Raw genomic sequence first — 16,744 nt, forward strand, 5'->3', positions numbered from 1 at the left:
ACTTTTCCCTCATGACAAAGCAAAATTGACGCATTGAGTTTTTGTTTTTTTTTCATGTTCCCAGTATTGATTGGACTGTCCCAGACCGTACCACTGACAGATGGCGTCCCCCCCCCCTTTTTATTTTTTATTTTTATTTTTTATAAAAAAGGACAGTGAACTGGTAGCATAGCAAACATTACATGAGCTCAATCTATTTTTGAAGGTGAAGCTCTGCTCCGACCCTGCTCACCCCAGAGCCTTGTCTCATGCTGCAATCTCATCAGTTATTCAGTGAGTTGAGATGGGTTGTTCTACGCACACGCACACACACACACACACGCATGCACGCACGCACACACACACACACACACACATGCATCGGCTGATTTTAGATTAAACCGTACAAACAAGAACAGGAGAGACTTTTGAGTTGAAGGGAGATATTTTGCCATAAAAGAAGCCCGTGATGTACTTAACCTGCTTGGCTGAAGAACGTTGTTTTGGTTGCACAACCTCAAATAGTAGGTAAATGTTGTAATAAACAATTGAACTCTGAGAAATGGCAGAATTGTCAGTATAATGCTGAAATATGTTTGGAAAATGATATTCCCCTCAACGCTAATGTTTATTAAGAGTAGAGAAAACATGAAGCAGGTTCAAGAAGAAAGAAGAAGGGATCAGTAACTCTTAAATTTGCATGCTGTGATCCGATGCTAGGCCTCTCCTCACCTTGACTGTGGGTCGATATTGAAAGAATGCAAAGATTGTTAGCGTAGGTTAATGATGAACGCCCAGCACGATCTGATAATGTACAGCACATCGTTCAGAGCAGTTGCAATGCCTCAAAATCAACAGGCAAATTCTGCACTGAGTATAAATAAATCCATATGCAAGGGGTATAGATAATGTTACCACCATTATACAGCCATCAGTCGAGTCTCTCTGCCCTGCAGGGGGCCAGAGTAAATCATGCGTAACTACATACTCCAATTGTAGCTTTGCCACATAATGGTATTTCCATTACGTCAACGGTGGTAGTGAAAATACTGATAAATACATTCCACGATACTACATGTTTGACATTTGTAAAGGTGTAGAATAGTTTGAATCACAGTTTCTGTCAAAATACCAGTTTCATGTGTCAACTTAGACCCAGCAGCCAGTTCATTCTTAGGGGATTTTCTGCCTTTTGTAGGGGTGGTCTCTGGATATCAGTGGATTTTCTGAGGCTCAGCGAGGCCTCAAAGGAGTCCTCCAGTTTTTGAGGATGAAAAACTCACCCTCTGTAGGCTTAAAGAGGGGGATCTGAAAGGCTCGTAGCTTGCTCCTTTCTGCAGGATGGAGCAGAGGAGGAGAATCTGCTGTTTCATGGATGTTTTGGTGGAATCCAAGAATCCAAGCTGACAACAACTTCCTAGGCAAAGGCAGAAATTACGAACGTTTCATTACAACACATGCGTGCGACGCTCAGTAGATTGACATTTGACATTCATAATTCCCCTGAGTGGGAGACCGTACAAAAGACTCGTGTAGCAATCAGCAAATGAAGCCACACAGGGACCCCGGCTCCTGGAGACGCTTCTCCTGAGCAGAAATATAATCAAGTAAAAATGACGTCTAAGTCATCGAGGTGCAGAGCTGCCACCTGACCAACAACCAGCCACCCCAGTTTTCCCAAGACCTGAACCTAAATGCCAAAACCCGCACGTTATTTTCCAAATTGCAGAGCGTTATCTGCAGAGTTTTTTCCCTGTAACATGACTTCACTCGGGGGCAGCGGGAGCAGTGGCTCCTGTTGCCAGGTGATGTCTGAGGTCCATTAACTGCTCATAAAAACCCGGTCGACACGTTGTGTTAATGGGCTCCATGTCGCCAGGCCCGGCCGCATGGGGAGTGCGTGTGTCTCTGTTTGTCTTGGGTCATAACTCAGGGTGGCTGGAGAGGTTGTCACCACCACTCCATTATCACTAACATACAAACAGTGCGGCTCAGTACAGGTTCTTAATGCAGGGGTTGGCAGTGCCGAGGGATTTATTCAGTTTCAGCCACTGGAAGCTGGAGGCTTATACTCTACCTCTTATCCTCATATCAGTCCATGGAAACATTTTCCGCTTTACAGTTACAGACACTAGAGACACACACACAAATCCAATCCTTTGCTCAGCAGTTCATTTGTCTGTATAACCATGCCCTAAGATTTCAAAATGAGCTATGCTATGTCTATGTTATGTCCCCAATTGTTACGATACAAAATTGATCCAAACTTGTTTTGCCAAACATCCCAGACCTGAACCACCAAAACTAGATATCCCTGTCTGGGTCCTAGCCCCGTCTGTCCGCTGAATCCAATGGGAAAACTGCAGAAACTTGACAATTAATCATGAACCTAGACGTAAAAACCAAAACTGCAGGCTGCACCTTTTTAAGAAACTGGTTGTCATTCAGTTCTCCTCAAGTTGGACCTGGCCAACTTGTGCCACTGAGAAGAGAGAGAAAAGTAATAGCAGCGGCCGCAGTTTGCCACGGCACATGCATGCCTGTTCATGTTGCCACCTTCAGGTGAAGAAAATGATAGCTTCAGCGATTTTGGTGATTTTCCTTTTGTCTACGTTTACATGTTTTACATTAAACACATATACTACCTGTCAGCTAAAGTGTAATGCAAATTGAGTGTCATTGTGTCAGACCAACCTCCAGGGGTTAATAAATGCACAATGGGAAATACAACTCATCATGTGGCTGTAAAACGCCAGCTGTTAGCTTTTGAATATTTTGTGAATGAACGTATTGTTTACTTCTCTCCCTCAACAGCTCTGACCAAAAGCCTCTTGGCCATCAGACCAGTGAACCCTCATGCCCAGAACTCAGTCACATAATCTTATTTTTAGTAGGTTTAAAATATTTGGGCTCAATCAAATTCACACTTACACACTGAACTGCAGCTTTTAAAAGACAAGCCGTAACACCGATTGCCTGCAGGTGGCGTAAGTGTCAAAATTGCAGAGGCTAGAAGAAGTGTTTGGTTTCGGGAGGCTGCAGAAGGCCGCTCCTTGCTCTTTGGTCCATCTCGCACTGACGCCGCAACGCCTAATGATGCAGGATGTATTCAGCCGTTATTGATTAGGCGCAGGTGGCGTACAACCTGAACATAATTACCAGAAAAGGTCTTTGTGTGGAGCTTTACATGAGGCCCGGCCTGTTGGCTTTCAGCCCTTGATGCTCAGGGGATAGAACAGACCTTTGGTAATTGGTGAAATAAATCTTGGCTTGCACATTGCATCGTTGACGTGTTCTGTAGCCCTTCCCCTGTTTACCTCTGTAAAGATTCCTGATGTGGAACAAACCCTCTCGGACTGAGCAGTGTTGCAGAAATTCAATCAATCCCAGTATTATTTCCAAAAACTTGCAATATTTAGCAAAAAAAATTGTAAAATCAAAAGAATGATAGCAAATAAACGCCCTTTTCAGTATGAAATACTCCAAGCCAGAATCACTGTTATGAATTCAGGTCAGAGAAGCTCTATAGTAAACCTTGACCTCAGTGATGGTGTCGTTGTCTCTTTGTGGCGTCTCCTTTCAGGTAGAGCCTCCTCCCAGCCTTTGTATCGATCCAAACGAACTCCAGCACTTTCAATCCCAGGAAACCGCTTCTAATCTTCTGTCTAAACTCAACCATCCTTGAACTAATACCTCAAAATAAATCTTTTGGACCTTGTTTGGTGTGGAAGTGGCCTCGGAGTAAGTGCCGCCTGGCCAAAAGAGGCCCTGAAGAAGGACCTGTGTTTAGATTACCTGCCATCACTCACATTTAGCTACCAAAATAAAGCTTTCTGCACACAAAATCCTTTGAAATTTTATGATGGAACCAATTTCATATTATAATTACTAGTGTCCTTTAAACGCCCTTGAACATTTTTAATAACACAAGAAAAGGTCACAAATTAAATTGTAATTAACCAGAAAAACTGATGCAAGTTCTGTCGTGTGGCACTAAATAATCACAACAGGAGTTTCCATTGTAGCTGTAGGAAGCATACTGTGACTGTGCGTGCGTGTGTGTGTTTTTGTGTGTGTGTGTGTGTGTGTGTGTCTAGTCAGTTGCTGACTAACTGCTGCCACGGTGTTAACTCTGTTACCTTGTAATCTGGCTGGGAGATTTTTTTTTTTCACACAGACAATACATCCTCCTGCCCCATCCCCGTCCTTAGTCTGGTCACCATGGTTACCTGTGACGCCATGGAAACCTCCCATAAATCTCCCTGATGGTTCAGTGTCTGTCTGTGATGCCGTCTTTGGACTGTGCGTCACGACTTTCTGTTGTGACTCAGACACAAGTAAGATCACACACAGCGGTAATTGTGTGTGTGTGTGTGTGTGTGTGTGTGTGTGTGTGTGTGTCCAGGTGTGTATCGAGACCTACATGTCCAGCTGTCACCAGCGCAGCATCAACACAGCGGTCAGAGCCACGCTGAGCCAGATACTGGGGGACCTGGCGCTACAGCTGCGACACAGACAAGAGGTCGCGCACTCGTACAAAACACACACAACACAGTAGATACAGACCTCAGCATTACACAGCTGTATGCACACATGTAAACATGGGCTGAGTAGTTCAGGGAACCTGGGAGATTTGGGCAGTAGTGCTGAAACAGTTGGTTGATTAATTGATTAGTCAGTTGACCGAAATGTAAACTACAATTTTGACCAGTTAATCTAGAAAGAAGTCAATTATCAGGCAAAAATGTCAAATGTTGTCTCTTCCAACTCATTAAATGTGAGAAATTGCTGCTTTTCTCTGTTACATGTCATGTTTTAGAATTTTTGAAACGGATTAAACGATAATGATTATTCGGTCCTCTGCAGCCATTGAGGTCAAAGGGAGAGATGATGAAATGTTGCTGGTTGCATATTTTATTTCCATAATGATGAGTCACCAGAGAGCAACACCGGCTTAGTGTGTGGAAGCCTGTTTTGTGTACATTGGTGTTGTTTGTTTAACATACAACACTGATGCCTGGTGTCAGTGCATCACCGATCACATCGCTCAAGAAGAAATATTGTATTTATGGCGCATAACATGCAGTATGCTGTGCATGCACATTACACACATAGAGGGAGCATTTAGAAACACACATGTAATGTACAGAGTCAAACAACTTACTGTATTCGCACACATTAAGTAAATACAAGGGCTCCGAATCTAATACCCTACCAAACTGGCAACCAGTAGCAGATTCAGGGCTTTTTACCAGTGATAGCTCTCTGTCATTTTCTGTGTTGATACAAAACCCAAAGACACGCTGACAGTAAGCACGCCTCCTGCCGTGTGTTCCTCCCCAGGGTGCGGATGGAGACGAGGTGACTGCGCTGCCACTGCAGAGGAGAGGTACATCATCACCAGCAGCTCTCCACGTCAGCTCCGGGGCTGGAGTTTGTTTTTTGTTTTTTTACATCCGTCGCTTTTAACAGGGGACAGCATATGAGAAACCCCTCTCAGTATAACGCAGTCCGGGACAGCACCGTCAGTAACTGTGGCCTCAATGCTAGAACATATACCCCCATTAACACCTTTATGACAATGTCAACCAAAACTGGACATTACAGTCATCAGAAAATGAGTCTTTAGGGCAGAACATATGTACCGGATTGCAGTAGATTGTATAGGTGTACACAGTGAAGTGGCCCCCTGAGTCAAACAGTTTTTCTACGAACACTATAGATGGAGAGTTGTAGGGTATGATCCTCACAGCATTTTGAGAAATAGGCTTGTTCGAAGTCTTTCTGACAAAAGTCTGGTGAAGTCTACAGCGGAAGCAGACTCTCTGGAAGTCCCTTGTGGACAGCTTTAAGCGCACTCGGACTTGACAGGCACACTCCAAGGAGGTGGGTGCGGGGAAGTCTGAACGTTGTCATTTAGCCTGTGTACAGGGGAGGCCAACAAAGTACGGTTTAGACTGGTGGGAAGCAACTGAGGCGAATCTGACAATCTGGACATGAGCCCGACAAACTGCTGGGATGTTCTAAAATGGCCTCCTACAGAGGATAAACCCTTTGGACTTGGATAGCAACATGGCCTTTCCTGTGGCGCCACCCTCAGGACAAACTTCGCATTTTTTTGCCCCTCTAGTGGAGAGAATCTCAGAATAGCAAAGCTGTCTCAGCAGTTTTCCTTCTACCCAGTGTGCGTTGTTTTCTCGAGTGAAGTGAGCGTTTAAGCTCCGTGGATGTGGACCTTCAGTCACGTGTAGTGTGCAACTGTTGCATAGCTGTTATAGAGCCACTGTGTTCGCCAGTCTGCAGGTAGAGACTGGCAGGGCTTCTTTACGACACTGTCGACAGTCGCACACAGATAAACGACGGATGCCTCTGCAGGCCGAGAGCCAAACGGGTTCACAGAGAACGTATTGATTTTATTTTATTTATTACAGAGATATGGGGGTTGAGAGAGAGAAAGTTAGAGACGGGAAAGTAATGAGTTTTTAATCACTTCATTTTCATATTGAATAAAGATAAAGTAGGTGCAGGGAATTAACGTGGTTATGGTGTGTGTCTGTGTCTGTGTCTGTGTTTGCAGATATTTCTCCAACCAGTCAGGCTCTGTGTGAAGATGTGGTGACAGTTCTGACAGTTTTCTGTGAGAAGCTGGAGTCGGTGGACAGGTAAAACTATTTTGGCTCATATTTATTTGAAATCTCAGCCTGAGGCTGATCTGTGAATCATCAGGTTTTGCTTTAGCACCACGAATCTCTTAGGATTCTCAGTTACCACACAGGAAATGATGATTATTGGTTATGTGCAAGATTTAAAAAAAAAAAAAAAAAATAGCTGAAAAAGTGTTTTACCAATAAAAAGGTGTGTGAACTGCAGTTTAGCTGCCGTTCGGCCGAACGGCAATCAAGTTCATCGGGGGACACAGGTGTGTTTTAAATCCCTGGAAGTTCCAGATTCGCTGAACCTCTTTTAAATCTCAGCTACACGAGACACATGCCAAGTGATACAGCAACAGCCCTGTCCTCACTGTGCCATAAGCCTGACAGTAATAGGTGTGGGAACCAAGTAAAAGTAGCCAGGGGTTGAAGAGCAACTGCTTTCCAGTTTGACCTGCTCCTTTTTAACCTGCTTATTCGATCAGACCATGATTGAATATCATTAGTTAACACTCCAGATTAGACTGGATTTACTTTACAAACAGTGACTTTTCCCAGAGGCTGGCGTCTGACGTCTGTATTACTAAAAGCGTTCTGGCTTTGTACATTTTCACCTTCCAGTGATAACCAGCTCCTGCAGCTGCTCTACCTGGAGTGCATCCTCTCCATGCTCAGCGGCTGTCCTCCCACAATGCACCTGTCCAGAGGTTTTACCGACCTCGTGTGGTAAGGCTTTGTAACACTACTATTGTGTGTCATACACAGGCTGCGGCCAAATTGCAGCAACAAAGAGAAGAATATACATAACCTCTGATCTGGAACTTGACCTCCAATATTTGTTTTCAGACTGAGTCACGTCTGAGATTCTCCCATGGGGCCTGTGGAGCCTCGGCCCTCCTCCCTTTACGGGTGGCCAGGGATAAAATGACTAAAAAAAAAGATGAATGAAGATGAATATTTTGATGGTTATTTATCCTGTACACCCTGCCTAGCTTACTGATATTCATTTGTACCAAGTCATGGAATTAACAACAAAAATGTAAGAGAGATTCTGGCACAGAAAGTATACGAAATGGGGTCAACGACCTAATTTAACTGTTTATCGGAGGCTTTACCTGACATATTTTGGGAGCCCAATGTCCAGGCATTGATAATTTGACATATCTCGGATAGTGGTAAGTTTTATCTTATGCTTCTTTTTATGATGTTTATTTATTTATTCTTTCAAAGCACCTGAACTCACCTTTCACCCTTTATTGTAATTTACGGTATTCTAATACATGTATATTCAAAATCCTAAAAACCAACAATATTCCTCCTCTCAGGAAGCAGCTGTGTCCGTCCCTTGTGGCGATCATGGGAAACCCCGTCAACGACAAAACCATCGCTTCCCACCATGGCTACATGTGGCCGCCAGACCGAGACCGGCTCACAGATAGACTCAGCCTAGGTAACTGGATTTACCAGAGAAACCGCTGTGAAGGGGGGTTGTCACACTTTCTGCATTTGTGCGCCAGTTGGAATGACCGTGAGGAGTCCGTACGCTGAACATCAAGAGGGAAACAGGTTTTGACAGTTTAGAAGTTTGTGTTTAATGTTCCGTTGTAAAAATTTTTAAACGGCTCCGAAGATCAGAACAAAGCTACCTGACTGAAAAGTGGTGCGGCTTTCTTCGGCTGTTGCGGGAACTTGCTTTATCCCGTTCTCAGGGGAGAACCCCCTGCCAGAGGTGGGGAACCGTTCCACACGTCTCACGCTTTCTTATTCGCTTTAGTGCTTGTGCTGCTGTGGTGCCGCTGTGGCCACTACCATAAGCAGTTTCAGTTATAAAGCATATGTCAGCATTGTTGTAATTGGTGTTGGAACGAGCCCATTAACCTAATGAGAAGTTGAACGGTTAACTTGGCTCAAAGTCTTTGTTCATTTGGGGTTTTTTTTTTTTTTTTGTTCCTCTTAAGAATATCCAGAGCTTTGAAGCAAATACCCCTTTTAATGAATTACCTTCCTGCCAGCAATCAGCTTGATGAGGTCTTTCTCCAAATAGTGAAAATTTCATTCACTTTTTATTGGACTTTACAGATAATGAAAGTTGATTTGAAGCTTTCTTGGCTGTTTTATTTCCCTCCTTGTTTTTCTCTGCCAGGAATCAGCCTGGATGTGGACTCCTGCTGCGGAGGGGTATCCGATCAGGGCCGGGGGTCCGGCTGCTCCTCCAGCGCCCCCGCCAGGATCGCGCCGGTAGTGCGGACGGTGTGTTACATCGCGGCGGAGCTGGTGCGCTTGGTGAGCTGTGTGGAGTCAATGAAACCGGTGCTACAGTCGCTCTACCACAGGATCCTGCTGTACCCGCCTCCTCAACACCGCACCGAGGCCATCCGCATCATGAAGGAGGTGGGAGCAGGAGACACCGTTGCTGACCTTTGTCCAAAACAAATAACTTCTTAGATACGGTTTCTACCATTGGTATCATTTCCACTTGACCCTAGTATGAAAGTCAACTTACAAACACCTGAAGCTTGCCTAAGATATTTATCATCACAGTTAATGTTTAGTCAAAAATGTAACTATCGATACTAGGACCAGAACGTAGGTTTACTTCATTTGATAGCACCGCATTTGACATAATGTGACTATATATTAATGTTGTGAAATGAAACACCAGATGAAAGTGGAATAAATGTTGGTGTGTCTCCGTGTGTGTGTGTGTGTGTTAGATTTTGGGCAGTCCCCAGCGGCTGTACGACCTGGCTGGTCCGTGCGTGGCCGAGCCTGAAACCAGGAAGCGCTCCTTCTCAAAGCGGAAGTCCCACCTGGACCTCCTAAAACTGTTAGTGACTCCTGTCTCTTTTTGTTTTGTTATTTGAGTTGCTGGAAGGTCAGAAACTATTGGCAGAATTTATGCGGTTGACTTATCTGAAGTGTATCATGACACAATGTTGGCGTGTTCTCTTAAAGCTACACAGTGTTACATTTCATTTAATGGATGTAGTTCATTACGTTGTACTTGTGCTGAGCTTGATCTCTGTCATCGGTGATTATTTTTCTTAAGTGAGAAGCAATATAATTTGTTCCATTGTGATTAATTTGACGCCTGTTCTCTGGCGATGAAGAGCGCAGATCGTGATCACAGCGTTTCACAAAGTAATTAAGTATAAAGGTTCAGTCCTGACTAATTTTACTCCATGCAAGCAAAGCCGTTAAGATATAATGTGCTTCCTCTGCCAGCGTGATGGATGGGATGACAGAGGCGTGTGTGAAGGGAGGCATCGAGGCCTGTTACTCCTCGGTCTCCTGTGCCTGCGCTCTCCTTGGAGCTCTGGATGAACTGTCCCAGGGCCGCGGCATCCAGCCCGAGCAGGTACGCGCCTGAGACCGTGATTTAATAACACACTTAAAATGAATAAATTAAGTCGTGGGCCATAGACAGATGAAACAGCGCCCCTTCATTTACTGAGCTTACCTCAGGGAGCCAGAGTCGATGTGGAAGAAATAAGCTTAAGAGTGAGTGGTTTTCAGTATAAAACGGTAACAGAACAGCGGGGTTTTTCAGGCTCGGCTTCTCCTCAGACGACTGGATGATCTGAAAGATGGGACAGAGTCAACGCGTGAGTCCATGGAGATCAATGAGGCCGACTTCAGGTGGCAGAGACACATCCTGTCCTCTGAGCAGGCTCCCTGGGACCACCCCAGTTCTTCTTCGTCCAACATTGCCATCACCGGGGCCGCCGAGCGCAGCCCCGACATAAGCATCAGCATCACCACTGAAACAGGCCAGACCACCCTGGATCTGGAGGTGGGGGGGCTCGGCATGGGGCTTGACCGCACAACTCCCGAGGAGTGCGCGGAGAATGCTCGCCTCCCGTCGCACTCATCCTGTGGCGCACAGGAGGGGGCCAAACGTGACCAGAGCCAGGAGGCAGACCAGGGGAGCCGTCGGGAGGAGGGAGGAGGTGCGGGGGAGGTCGAGGGAAGAGGAGAGAAAGAAAGAGCCGGAGGAGGTGGTGGAGGAGGAAGAGGAGCAGGAGAGAGAGGGAGTGTGGTTCCTCCAGACGTAGTCCAGCGGAGTCATGCCCTTGTCTACCCTGACATCACCAACTTCCTGTCTGTGGAGTCCAGGACCAGGTCGCACCATGCGGGCGGGTCACGATACAGCGAGAGCAACTTCAGGTACGTGTGTGTGTGTGTGTGTGTGTGTGTGTGTGTGTGTGTGTGTGAGACACCTAACTGAAAGTGCTATTATTATTGTATTTGAGTTGCGTTGGATGTCTTGTACTTTTGGCTGTTTTAAGCCAAATTTCTGAACTTGGCGGAATCCAATAGGACACGGTGGCAGGCAGGAATCATCTCATTGTCGAGGGTTTTCTACCGTCAGAAGCGTAGGCCATCGTTTGACGCTCTGTGACTTTCAGATGAAATATGATAAATACGAAGAGTTTGGTCGATATTGAATGCACACTCCAAAAGTGGAATGCAGTTGATGCCTTGAACATTGGCCATACCTCGATATGGTGATAATAATTTCAAGCTTATCACCCAGCCTTACCGCTTAGCTATTTTCCTAAACGTACCGTAGCTTTTGTACATAGATTTCCTTTCCTAGCTTGATTGGTTTCCATTTATTTCAGGTCACTAGGAAAACTAACTGTCAGACGATTGAACCTCGCTTTAGGTCATTAATCCATCACAGTGAAGAAAGCGCTGATTATAATCTGTTGTCGAAGTTGCATTATTGTTGTTCGGAAGTGCAGTTTAGCAAAGCTATTAATGCAAAGAACAGAGAAAAAACAATATGCTCAATATCAACTTTACATTACAGCTCAGAAATAATACAGAAATAAGTTCTCCAACAAATGGCAGCCTGGAAGAGTAGAAAACTTAACTCTTACCCTGAAATAATGATTATGATAATAATTAGAAATGATTTAATGACTCTACCTGTCGGTCCACCAGTGTGGAGGAGCAGGACTTGTCACGGACAGAGTTCGACTCATGTGACCAGTACTCCATGGCTGCCGAAAAGGACTCGGGGCGTTCCGACGTCTCCGACATCGGCTCTGACAACGTCTCACTGGCGGACGAGGAGCAGCAGACGCCTCGTGACTGCCCGGGCCACCGCTCCCTTCGCACCGCCGCCCTGTCCCTCAAACTGCTCCGCAACCAGGAGGCCGACCAGCAGAGTGCCAGGCTGTTTGTCCAGTCACTGGCAGCGCTGTTGCCCCGGCTGCTGGGGTTGGCAACCGCCGCAGATGTGGACCTGTCGCTGCAGAACTTCTCCTCCACCTTCTGCTCCGGACTGCAGGCCGGTGAGAACAGGAGGGAGGGGCAGTGTAGATTTGCAGGCTGATTTGACTTGGTTTCCAGTTTCCAGGCCCGGGAAGAGCATAGAATCAGTGATTGTGTGTGTGCGTGTGTGTGAGAGTGTGTGTGCGTGTGTTAGCTAAACATACACAGGATGTTTGCTGAGGGTGGAGTGATCTGTGCAGCAGCCTCTCCCTTTATTTATCAACTCTTGGCACAGAAAAGTCTCTGATGCCGGTTGAGTCCCAAAATGAAAAAATCACAGTTTGAACAACTGTTGTTTTGTTTTACCAACTGAAGTAAATCGATCACACCGTGGGGACGTTCTGTTGGATTATTCCATAATGTAGAATATGAAATAAAATAAAACAACAAAACAAATGATTAAAGCTGGTTATGCAAATTCAGAAACTGTTAATTAAAACCAGAATTCACATGTGAAGCACAACCCACGGCTGATTTAAATCAAACTAACTGACAGATGAATGAAATCTTCTTGGCTCTGGTTTATAACCTGCGCTTGTGGTTATGCTCTTTGCGAGTCAGCAGCTTAGTTTCATCCATTCATTCTTGGTGCCTACTTTTGTGAAATAGCACTGAACAAGAAAAACAATCAGATAATTACTTTTGCTTCCAAATGTAGAGTTGCACAGTAGGAAGAATTATTTTTGGCACGCCGTGTTTCAAAAGTAAACGTCTGGTTCATTTTTACATGGACAATTTTACGTATCTGATAGTGGGAGCACTCCAGGACACAGAACTCCACTGGTTGAATCATTGGCACAAAAGATCAACAACTGTGTTAGAAAATACTTGGTTCTTTAAGAAAAAGACAAAGATACAAGCCTCTCCACATACAAACAGGAGGGGGACGGCAACTACAACTCCCAAGGTGCATTTCAGCCAGACGCATCCCATCAAAGAGCATAAGATCCTGTTGCGAGTGCAGCTAATAGTCACCTGAAGCGAAAATTATACCATGTGGAAGCCTGATATGAGCCAACGTCAACTAAGGCTCATGGGTATTGTAGTATTTTTTTTTAACCCTATACCATACCCAACTCACAGAAAAGCGTATTACAATTAAGAATGAGAATGAAATCATTAAAACTGATGACCATATTGCAAACCTATTGTATCACTAAATTCTCCATGAGCATCTTTTGTTGCCGTGTTGAGGAACACGCGTCATTAAACAAGAACCTTTACAGATGAGACCAACACTTCCCTGAACCCATCAACTCTGTATATTTAACAGTTTGTAATAAAGTCACTGGCTGACAAACGGAAGCCCTTTTCTTATCCCCTCTTTTTCTTTCACCAACAGTTCCATAATAAATAATCATTTAAAGGATCCATTTTTCACCAAGGACCTGCGATATTCATTTATGTCACCAGTTGATTGCAGTGTGCTCTAGGACTTTTAAGAAACTGCAGAGTTAAATGTGGACTGAACGTCTCCACTGTACTCTGTATTCAGTTCATCACCTTAGTGCAGGATCCATTTAATAAAACCTCCTGCCTTCCAGGCATGTCCCATAATCCATCTGTAAAAACAGAAAGCCTGCTGGGAGTTTTTACACCAGCAGAGATAAACCGTGAATCAAATTAAACTCTACAGATACCTTGAGTTAATGAATTTGGTCAAGGCTGTAAATCCCCAGAGTGAGTTTCTGATTAAAAGACGTGACTCGTCATCAGCTGACAGATCGTATCTCACTGTCTCCTCTCACCTTTACACTCATTTCCTCTTCCCTCTCTCACCTTCTTGTTCCTTTTCAGTTTCCTTCTCTCTCTTTTCCTCCATTTTCTTTTTCTGTTTTCTTTCTCCTTCTCTACATTTCCCCTCTCTCCCTCTATACTTTCCATTCTTTCCCCTCTCTCCCTTTTTTCCTTCTCCCCTTTTTTCACCTTGACTTTCCTGCCCTCACTCACCCATTTTCCCCACCAGTTGTATCCTTTCTTATAATATTTTGGCCAGGTTCAGGTTGGTACAGTAAGTATATAGATTTTTTTTTTTTTTTTTTTTTTACGTCAAAGTGCTGTAAAACCATAAAACACAGATAAAAATTGCTAGTAGCTGTAATTTCTAAGTCTATGTATGTATAGTTATGTGTTTTTTCAATGCCGGTGAAGCCCGGTAAAAACCTGTTTGCATTTCCCTGATTTCCCCTCCTCCCTCTCTCTCCAGGTGGGATCCACTCTCCCGGTTTCGAGGCAGGTGACACTCTGAGCTGTCAGTCTCTGATGAACGCGGACGGTCTTTACCTGGTGTCGTACTACGCTCTGCTGCTCAATCTCAAACTCTGCTGCTGCGACTACTACAGACGACGAACGCTCGCTCCCGTCCTCAGCCTGGTGAGCAGGCATTTCCTCCATGAGATCAGTTACTGGGGGTGTTAATGATAGAGATTTAAAAGAAAAAAAAAGTCTTCGATGCTCTTTGCATTAGCGCCAGTGTATCATGCTCTTTAAACGTGCCTTCAGTACAACCCTTGCTGTTTAAAATACTACTAGGAATAGTAAGAATACTAAGAATAATACAAGACAAGTTTGGGCTCCCCCCAAAACAATCAAATGGAAACGTTGTGCGTGAATCAGACGTATCTGCCTGAATGGAACAATATAGAATACAGTGCAATACGGTTTGATGTGTGACATGTGGTGTGTGTGTGTGTGTGTTTGTTTTCCTGTTGTGCAGAAGGAGTTTGTGCGTCTGATCCAGAGCAGCGGGGTCCTCGTGGTTCTGTCTCAGGCCTGGATCGAGGAGCTCTACCACCAGGTGTTAGAGCGCAACCTGCTGGCCGAGGCTGGGTACTGGGGCTCCCCGGAGGACCACGCACTGCCGCTCATCACCATGCTGACAGGTGCACACGCACACGCACACACACACACACACACTCACACCTAATAGAATCCAAATGTGATTCTATTCTCATTGGACTAGAGTCACCTAGAAACCCATTTTGTGTGGGGCACTTTCACAGGATGAACAATTAAGTGTTTCACTCAGATTTTCGGACTCACTGATTTTAGCTGTTTTTACTTCAAACTCACTGTCTTGTCAGTGCTTTAATATTGTTTTTCACTGCAGTGTCCTTATTGAAGAAAGGGGGAAAAAAATCATTTTCAAAAAACAAGGACTGGTTGTCAGTTTTGAAAATGATCCAAATTACCGATACTTAAACTAATGGCATCTAATATTATCAGATTATTATCAGGTCAAAAATAGGGTGAGTTAGTTGCAGTGGAAAGTTTTCTCTACAAACTGTGTAGACATGACAGATTCCCGGCTGTGTAAGAACATAAGTCACCTCTTCGTCCCGCTATCTTCCGCTGTCCCCTCCCCCTCCTCCTCTCTCAGATATCGACGGTCTGGGCAGCAGTGCGATTGGCGGTCAGCTGATCAGGCGGGCGTCCAGCCAAACGCCACTCAGCTGTGACAAGGCTGGCGGCGACACTGTGATGGCAGGTGAGTACAGCCCATTATGAAAACTCCCACACTTCAGCAGCCTGACGGATGGGTCGGTTCATCCATTCACTCTGTTAATTATTCATTCCAGTTCCATATCACTACAATAAAATCTGTGATTGTTTTCCAGCATTTGGAATAATGTTCAGAGCTGAGGAGCTCAACCCTCTTACATAGGGTTCACTCTGCCTGTCGGTGCTTATATGCTACTGCATTGTAGGCTGTAATTTTGTTCATGTAGCAGCTTTTGTGACTGCGCTGGGGCTAACAGTATTGTTTTATGGGGCCCATCATTTTTATTGCCGTCTTATGGCCATTTACATAAGAGCTCCTGTTAGCCGGCGGCGTCGTATAGCATGTTACAGCTGCGGAAATTTTAGTCCCTAAAAGTAAAGTGAGGAGGCTTTCAGAAATTTAGAATTCATCTGTTGACTTTATACAAGGAAAGAGAGAAACTAAATCACATCAATATTTGCTGTCCCCACCTTTTCCTTTAAACCAGCCCCAGTTCTCCCCGCTGCACCTGCACACAGTTTTTCAAGGTACCTGGCAGGTAGGTCGTTCCAGCATCTTGGAGAAGTTGCCACGGTCCTTCTGTGGATTCAGTCTGTCTCAGTGTCTTCTGACTCTTCATGTGGTCCCAGACCGACTCCATGATGTTGAGATCAGGGCTCTGTGGGGACCAGGCCATCTGTTGCACGACTTCTTTTTCTTCTTGTCTCTGAAGACAGCTCTTTATGACTCTGGCTGTGTCTTTGGGCTCGTTTGTCCTGCTGCAAAATGAATCTGGGACCGATCAGATGCCTCCCTGATGGTGTTGTTTGCTGGATAAGGATCGTAGCATCCAAATTGCCTAAATGTTTTGCATAGTAGTGTATATGATGAAATAAATCCAGAGGCCTTGGAGCATCACCACGTAGACTGAAATAACAACATCTTAAGTACCTTAAAGTTGAGCTAAATCCATTTACCACGATCGCAAAAAATAATCAAAACCAAAGAGTTCTGCATCAAAACAGGGATTGTAACCTGTCAACATGCACAATAAAATTCTGATGGATATAAAAGATTTACTTTTAATATCTAAATGTATTCAAACTATGGGTCGATCTGCTGAGTCATTGTTTGATTTGAAGCTTGTCGTGTTTTTTTTGACTGAACAAGCAGAAGATCTCAAAAAGTTAAAAGATTTCAAAGAAGATTAAAAGATTTCAAAGAAGATTAAAAGATTTCAAAGAAGTTCAGTGGAAAGTGAGAGGTGATTCATCAAACTGTGATTGAAATTGATCGACTTGTGTCTGATTGTGTCCATCCAGTCAAATCATCACTTGTCACAAAAATGTTG

At 44.6% G+C, this 16,744-nt stretch overlaps 1 protein-coding gene across 4 annotated transcripts in view; it reads left to right on the plus strand.

Moving 5' to 3' along the window:
• arfgef3 (ARFGEF family member 3) overlaps positions 1-16,744 on the plus strand; it is a 49,029-nt gene that overhangs the window by 8,159 nt on the left and 24,126 nt on the right. For 3 of the 4 annotated variants that reach the window (XM_040139816.1, XM_040139818.1, XM_040139819.1), the window contains 14 exons: positions 4,385-4,501; positions 5,323-5,368; positions 6,557-6,641; positions 7,251-7,355; positions 7,955-8,079; positions 8,773-9,020; positions 9,344-9,456; positions 9,855-9,987; positions 10,180-10,796; positions 11,580-11,932; positions 14,119-14,285; positions 14,629-14,794; positions 15,292-15,399; positions 15,902-15,952. In XM_040139816.1, the coding sequence (XP_039995750.1) occupies positions 4,385-4,501; positions 5,323-5,368; positions 6,557-6,641; positions 7,251-7,355; positions 7,955-8,079; positions 8,773-9,020; positions 9,344-9,456; positions 9,855-9,987; positions 10,180-10,796; positions 11,580-11,932; positions 14,119-14,285; positions 14,629-14,794; positions 15,292-15,399; positions 15,902-15,952 (2,434 nt within the window). The remainder of the gene's footprint in view (positions 1-4,384; positions 4,502-5,322; positions 5,369-6,556; positions 6,642-7,250; positions 7,356-7,954; positions 8,080-8,772; positions 9,021-9,343; positions 9,457-9,854; positions 9,988-10,179; positions 10,797-11,579; positions 11,933-14,118; positions 14,286-14,628; positions 14,795-15,291; positions 15,400-15,901; positions 15,953-16,744) is intronic. The other variant, XM_040139817.1, reaches the window with a different exon arrangement.

Source organism: Xiphias gladius, chromosome 11 (assembly GCF_016859285.1).
Source record: "Xiphias gladius isolate SHS-SW01 ecotype Sanya breed wild chromosome 11, ASM1685928v1, whole genome shotgun sequence".
Lineage (NCBI taxonomy): Eukaryota > Metazoa > Chordata > Actinopteri > Istiophoriformes > Xiphiidae > Xiphias > Xiphias gladius.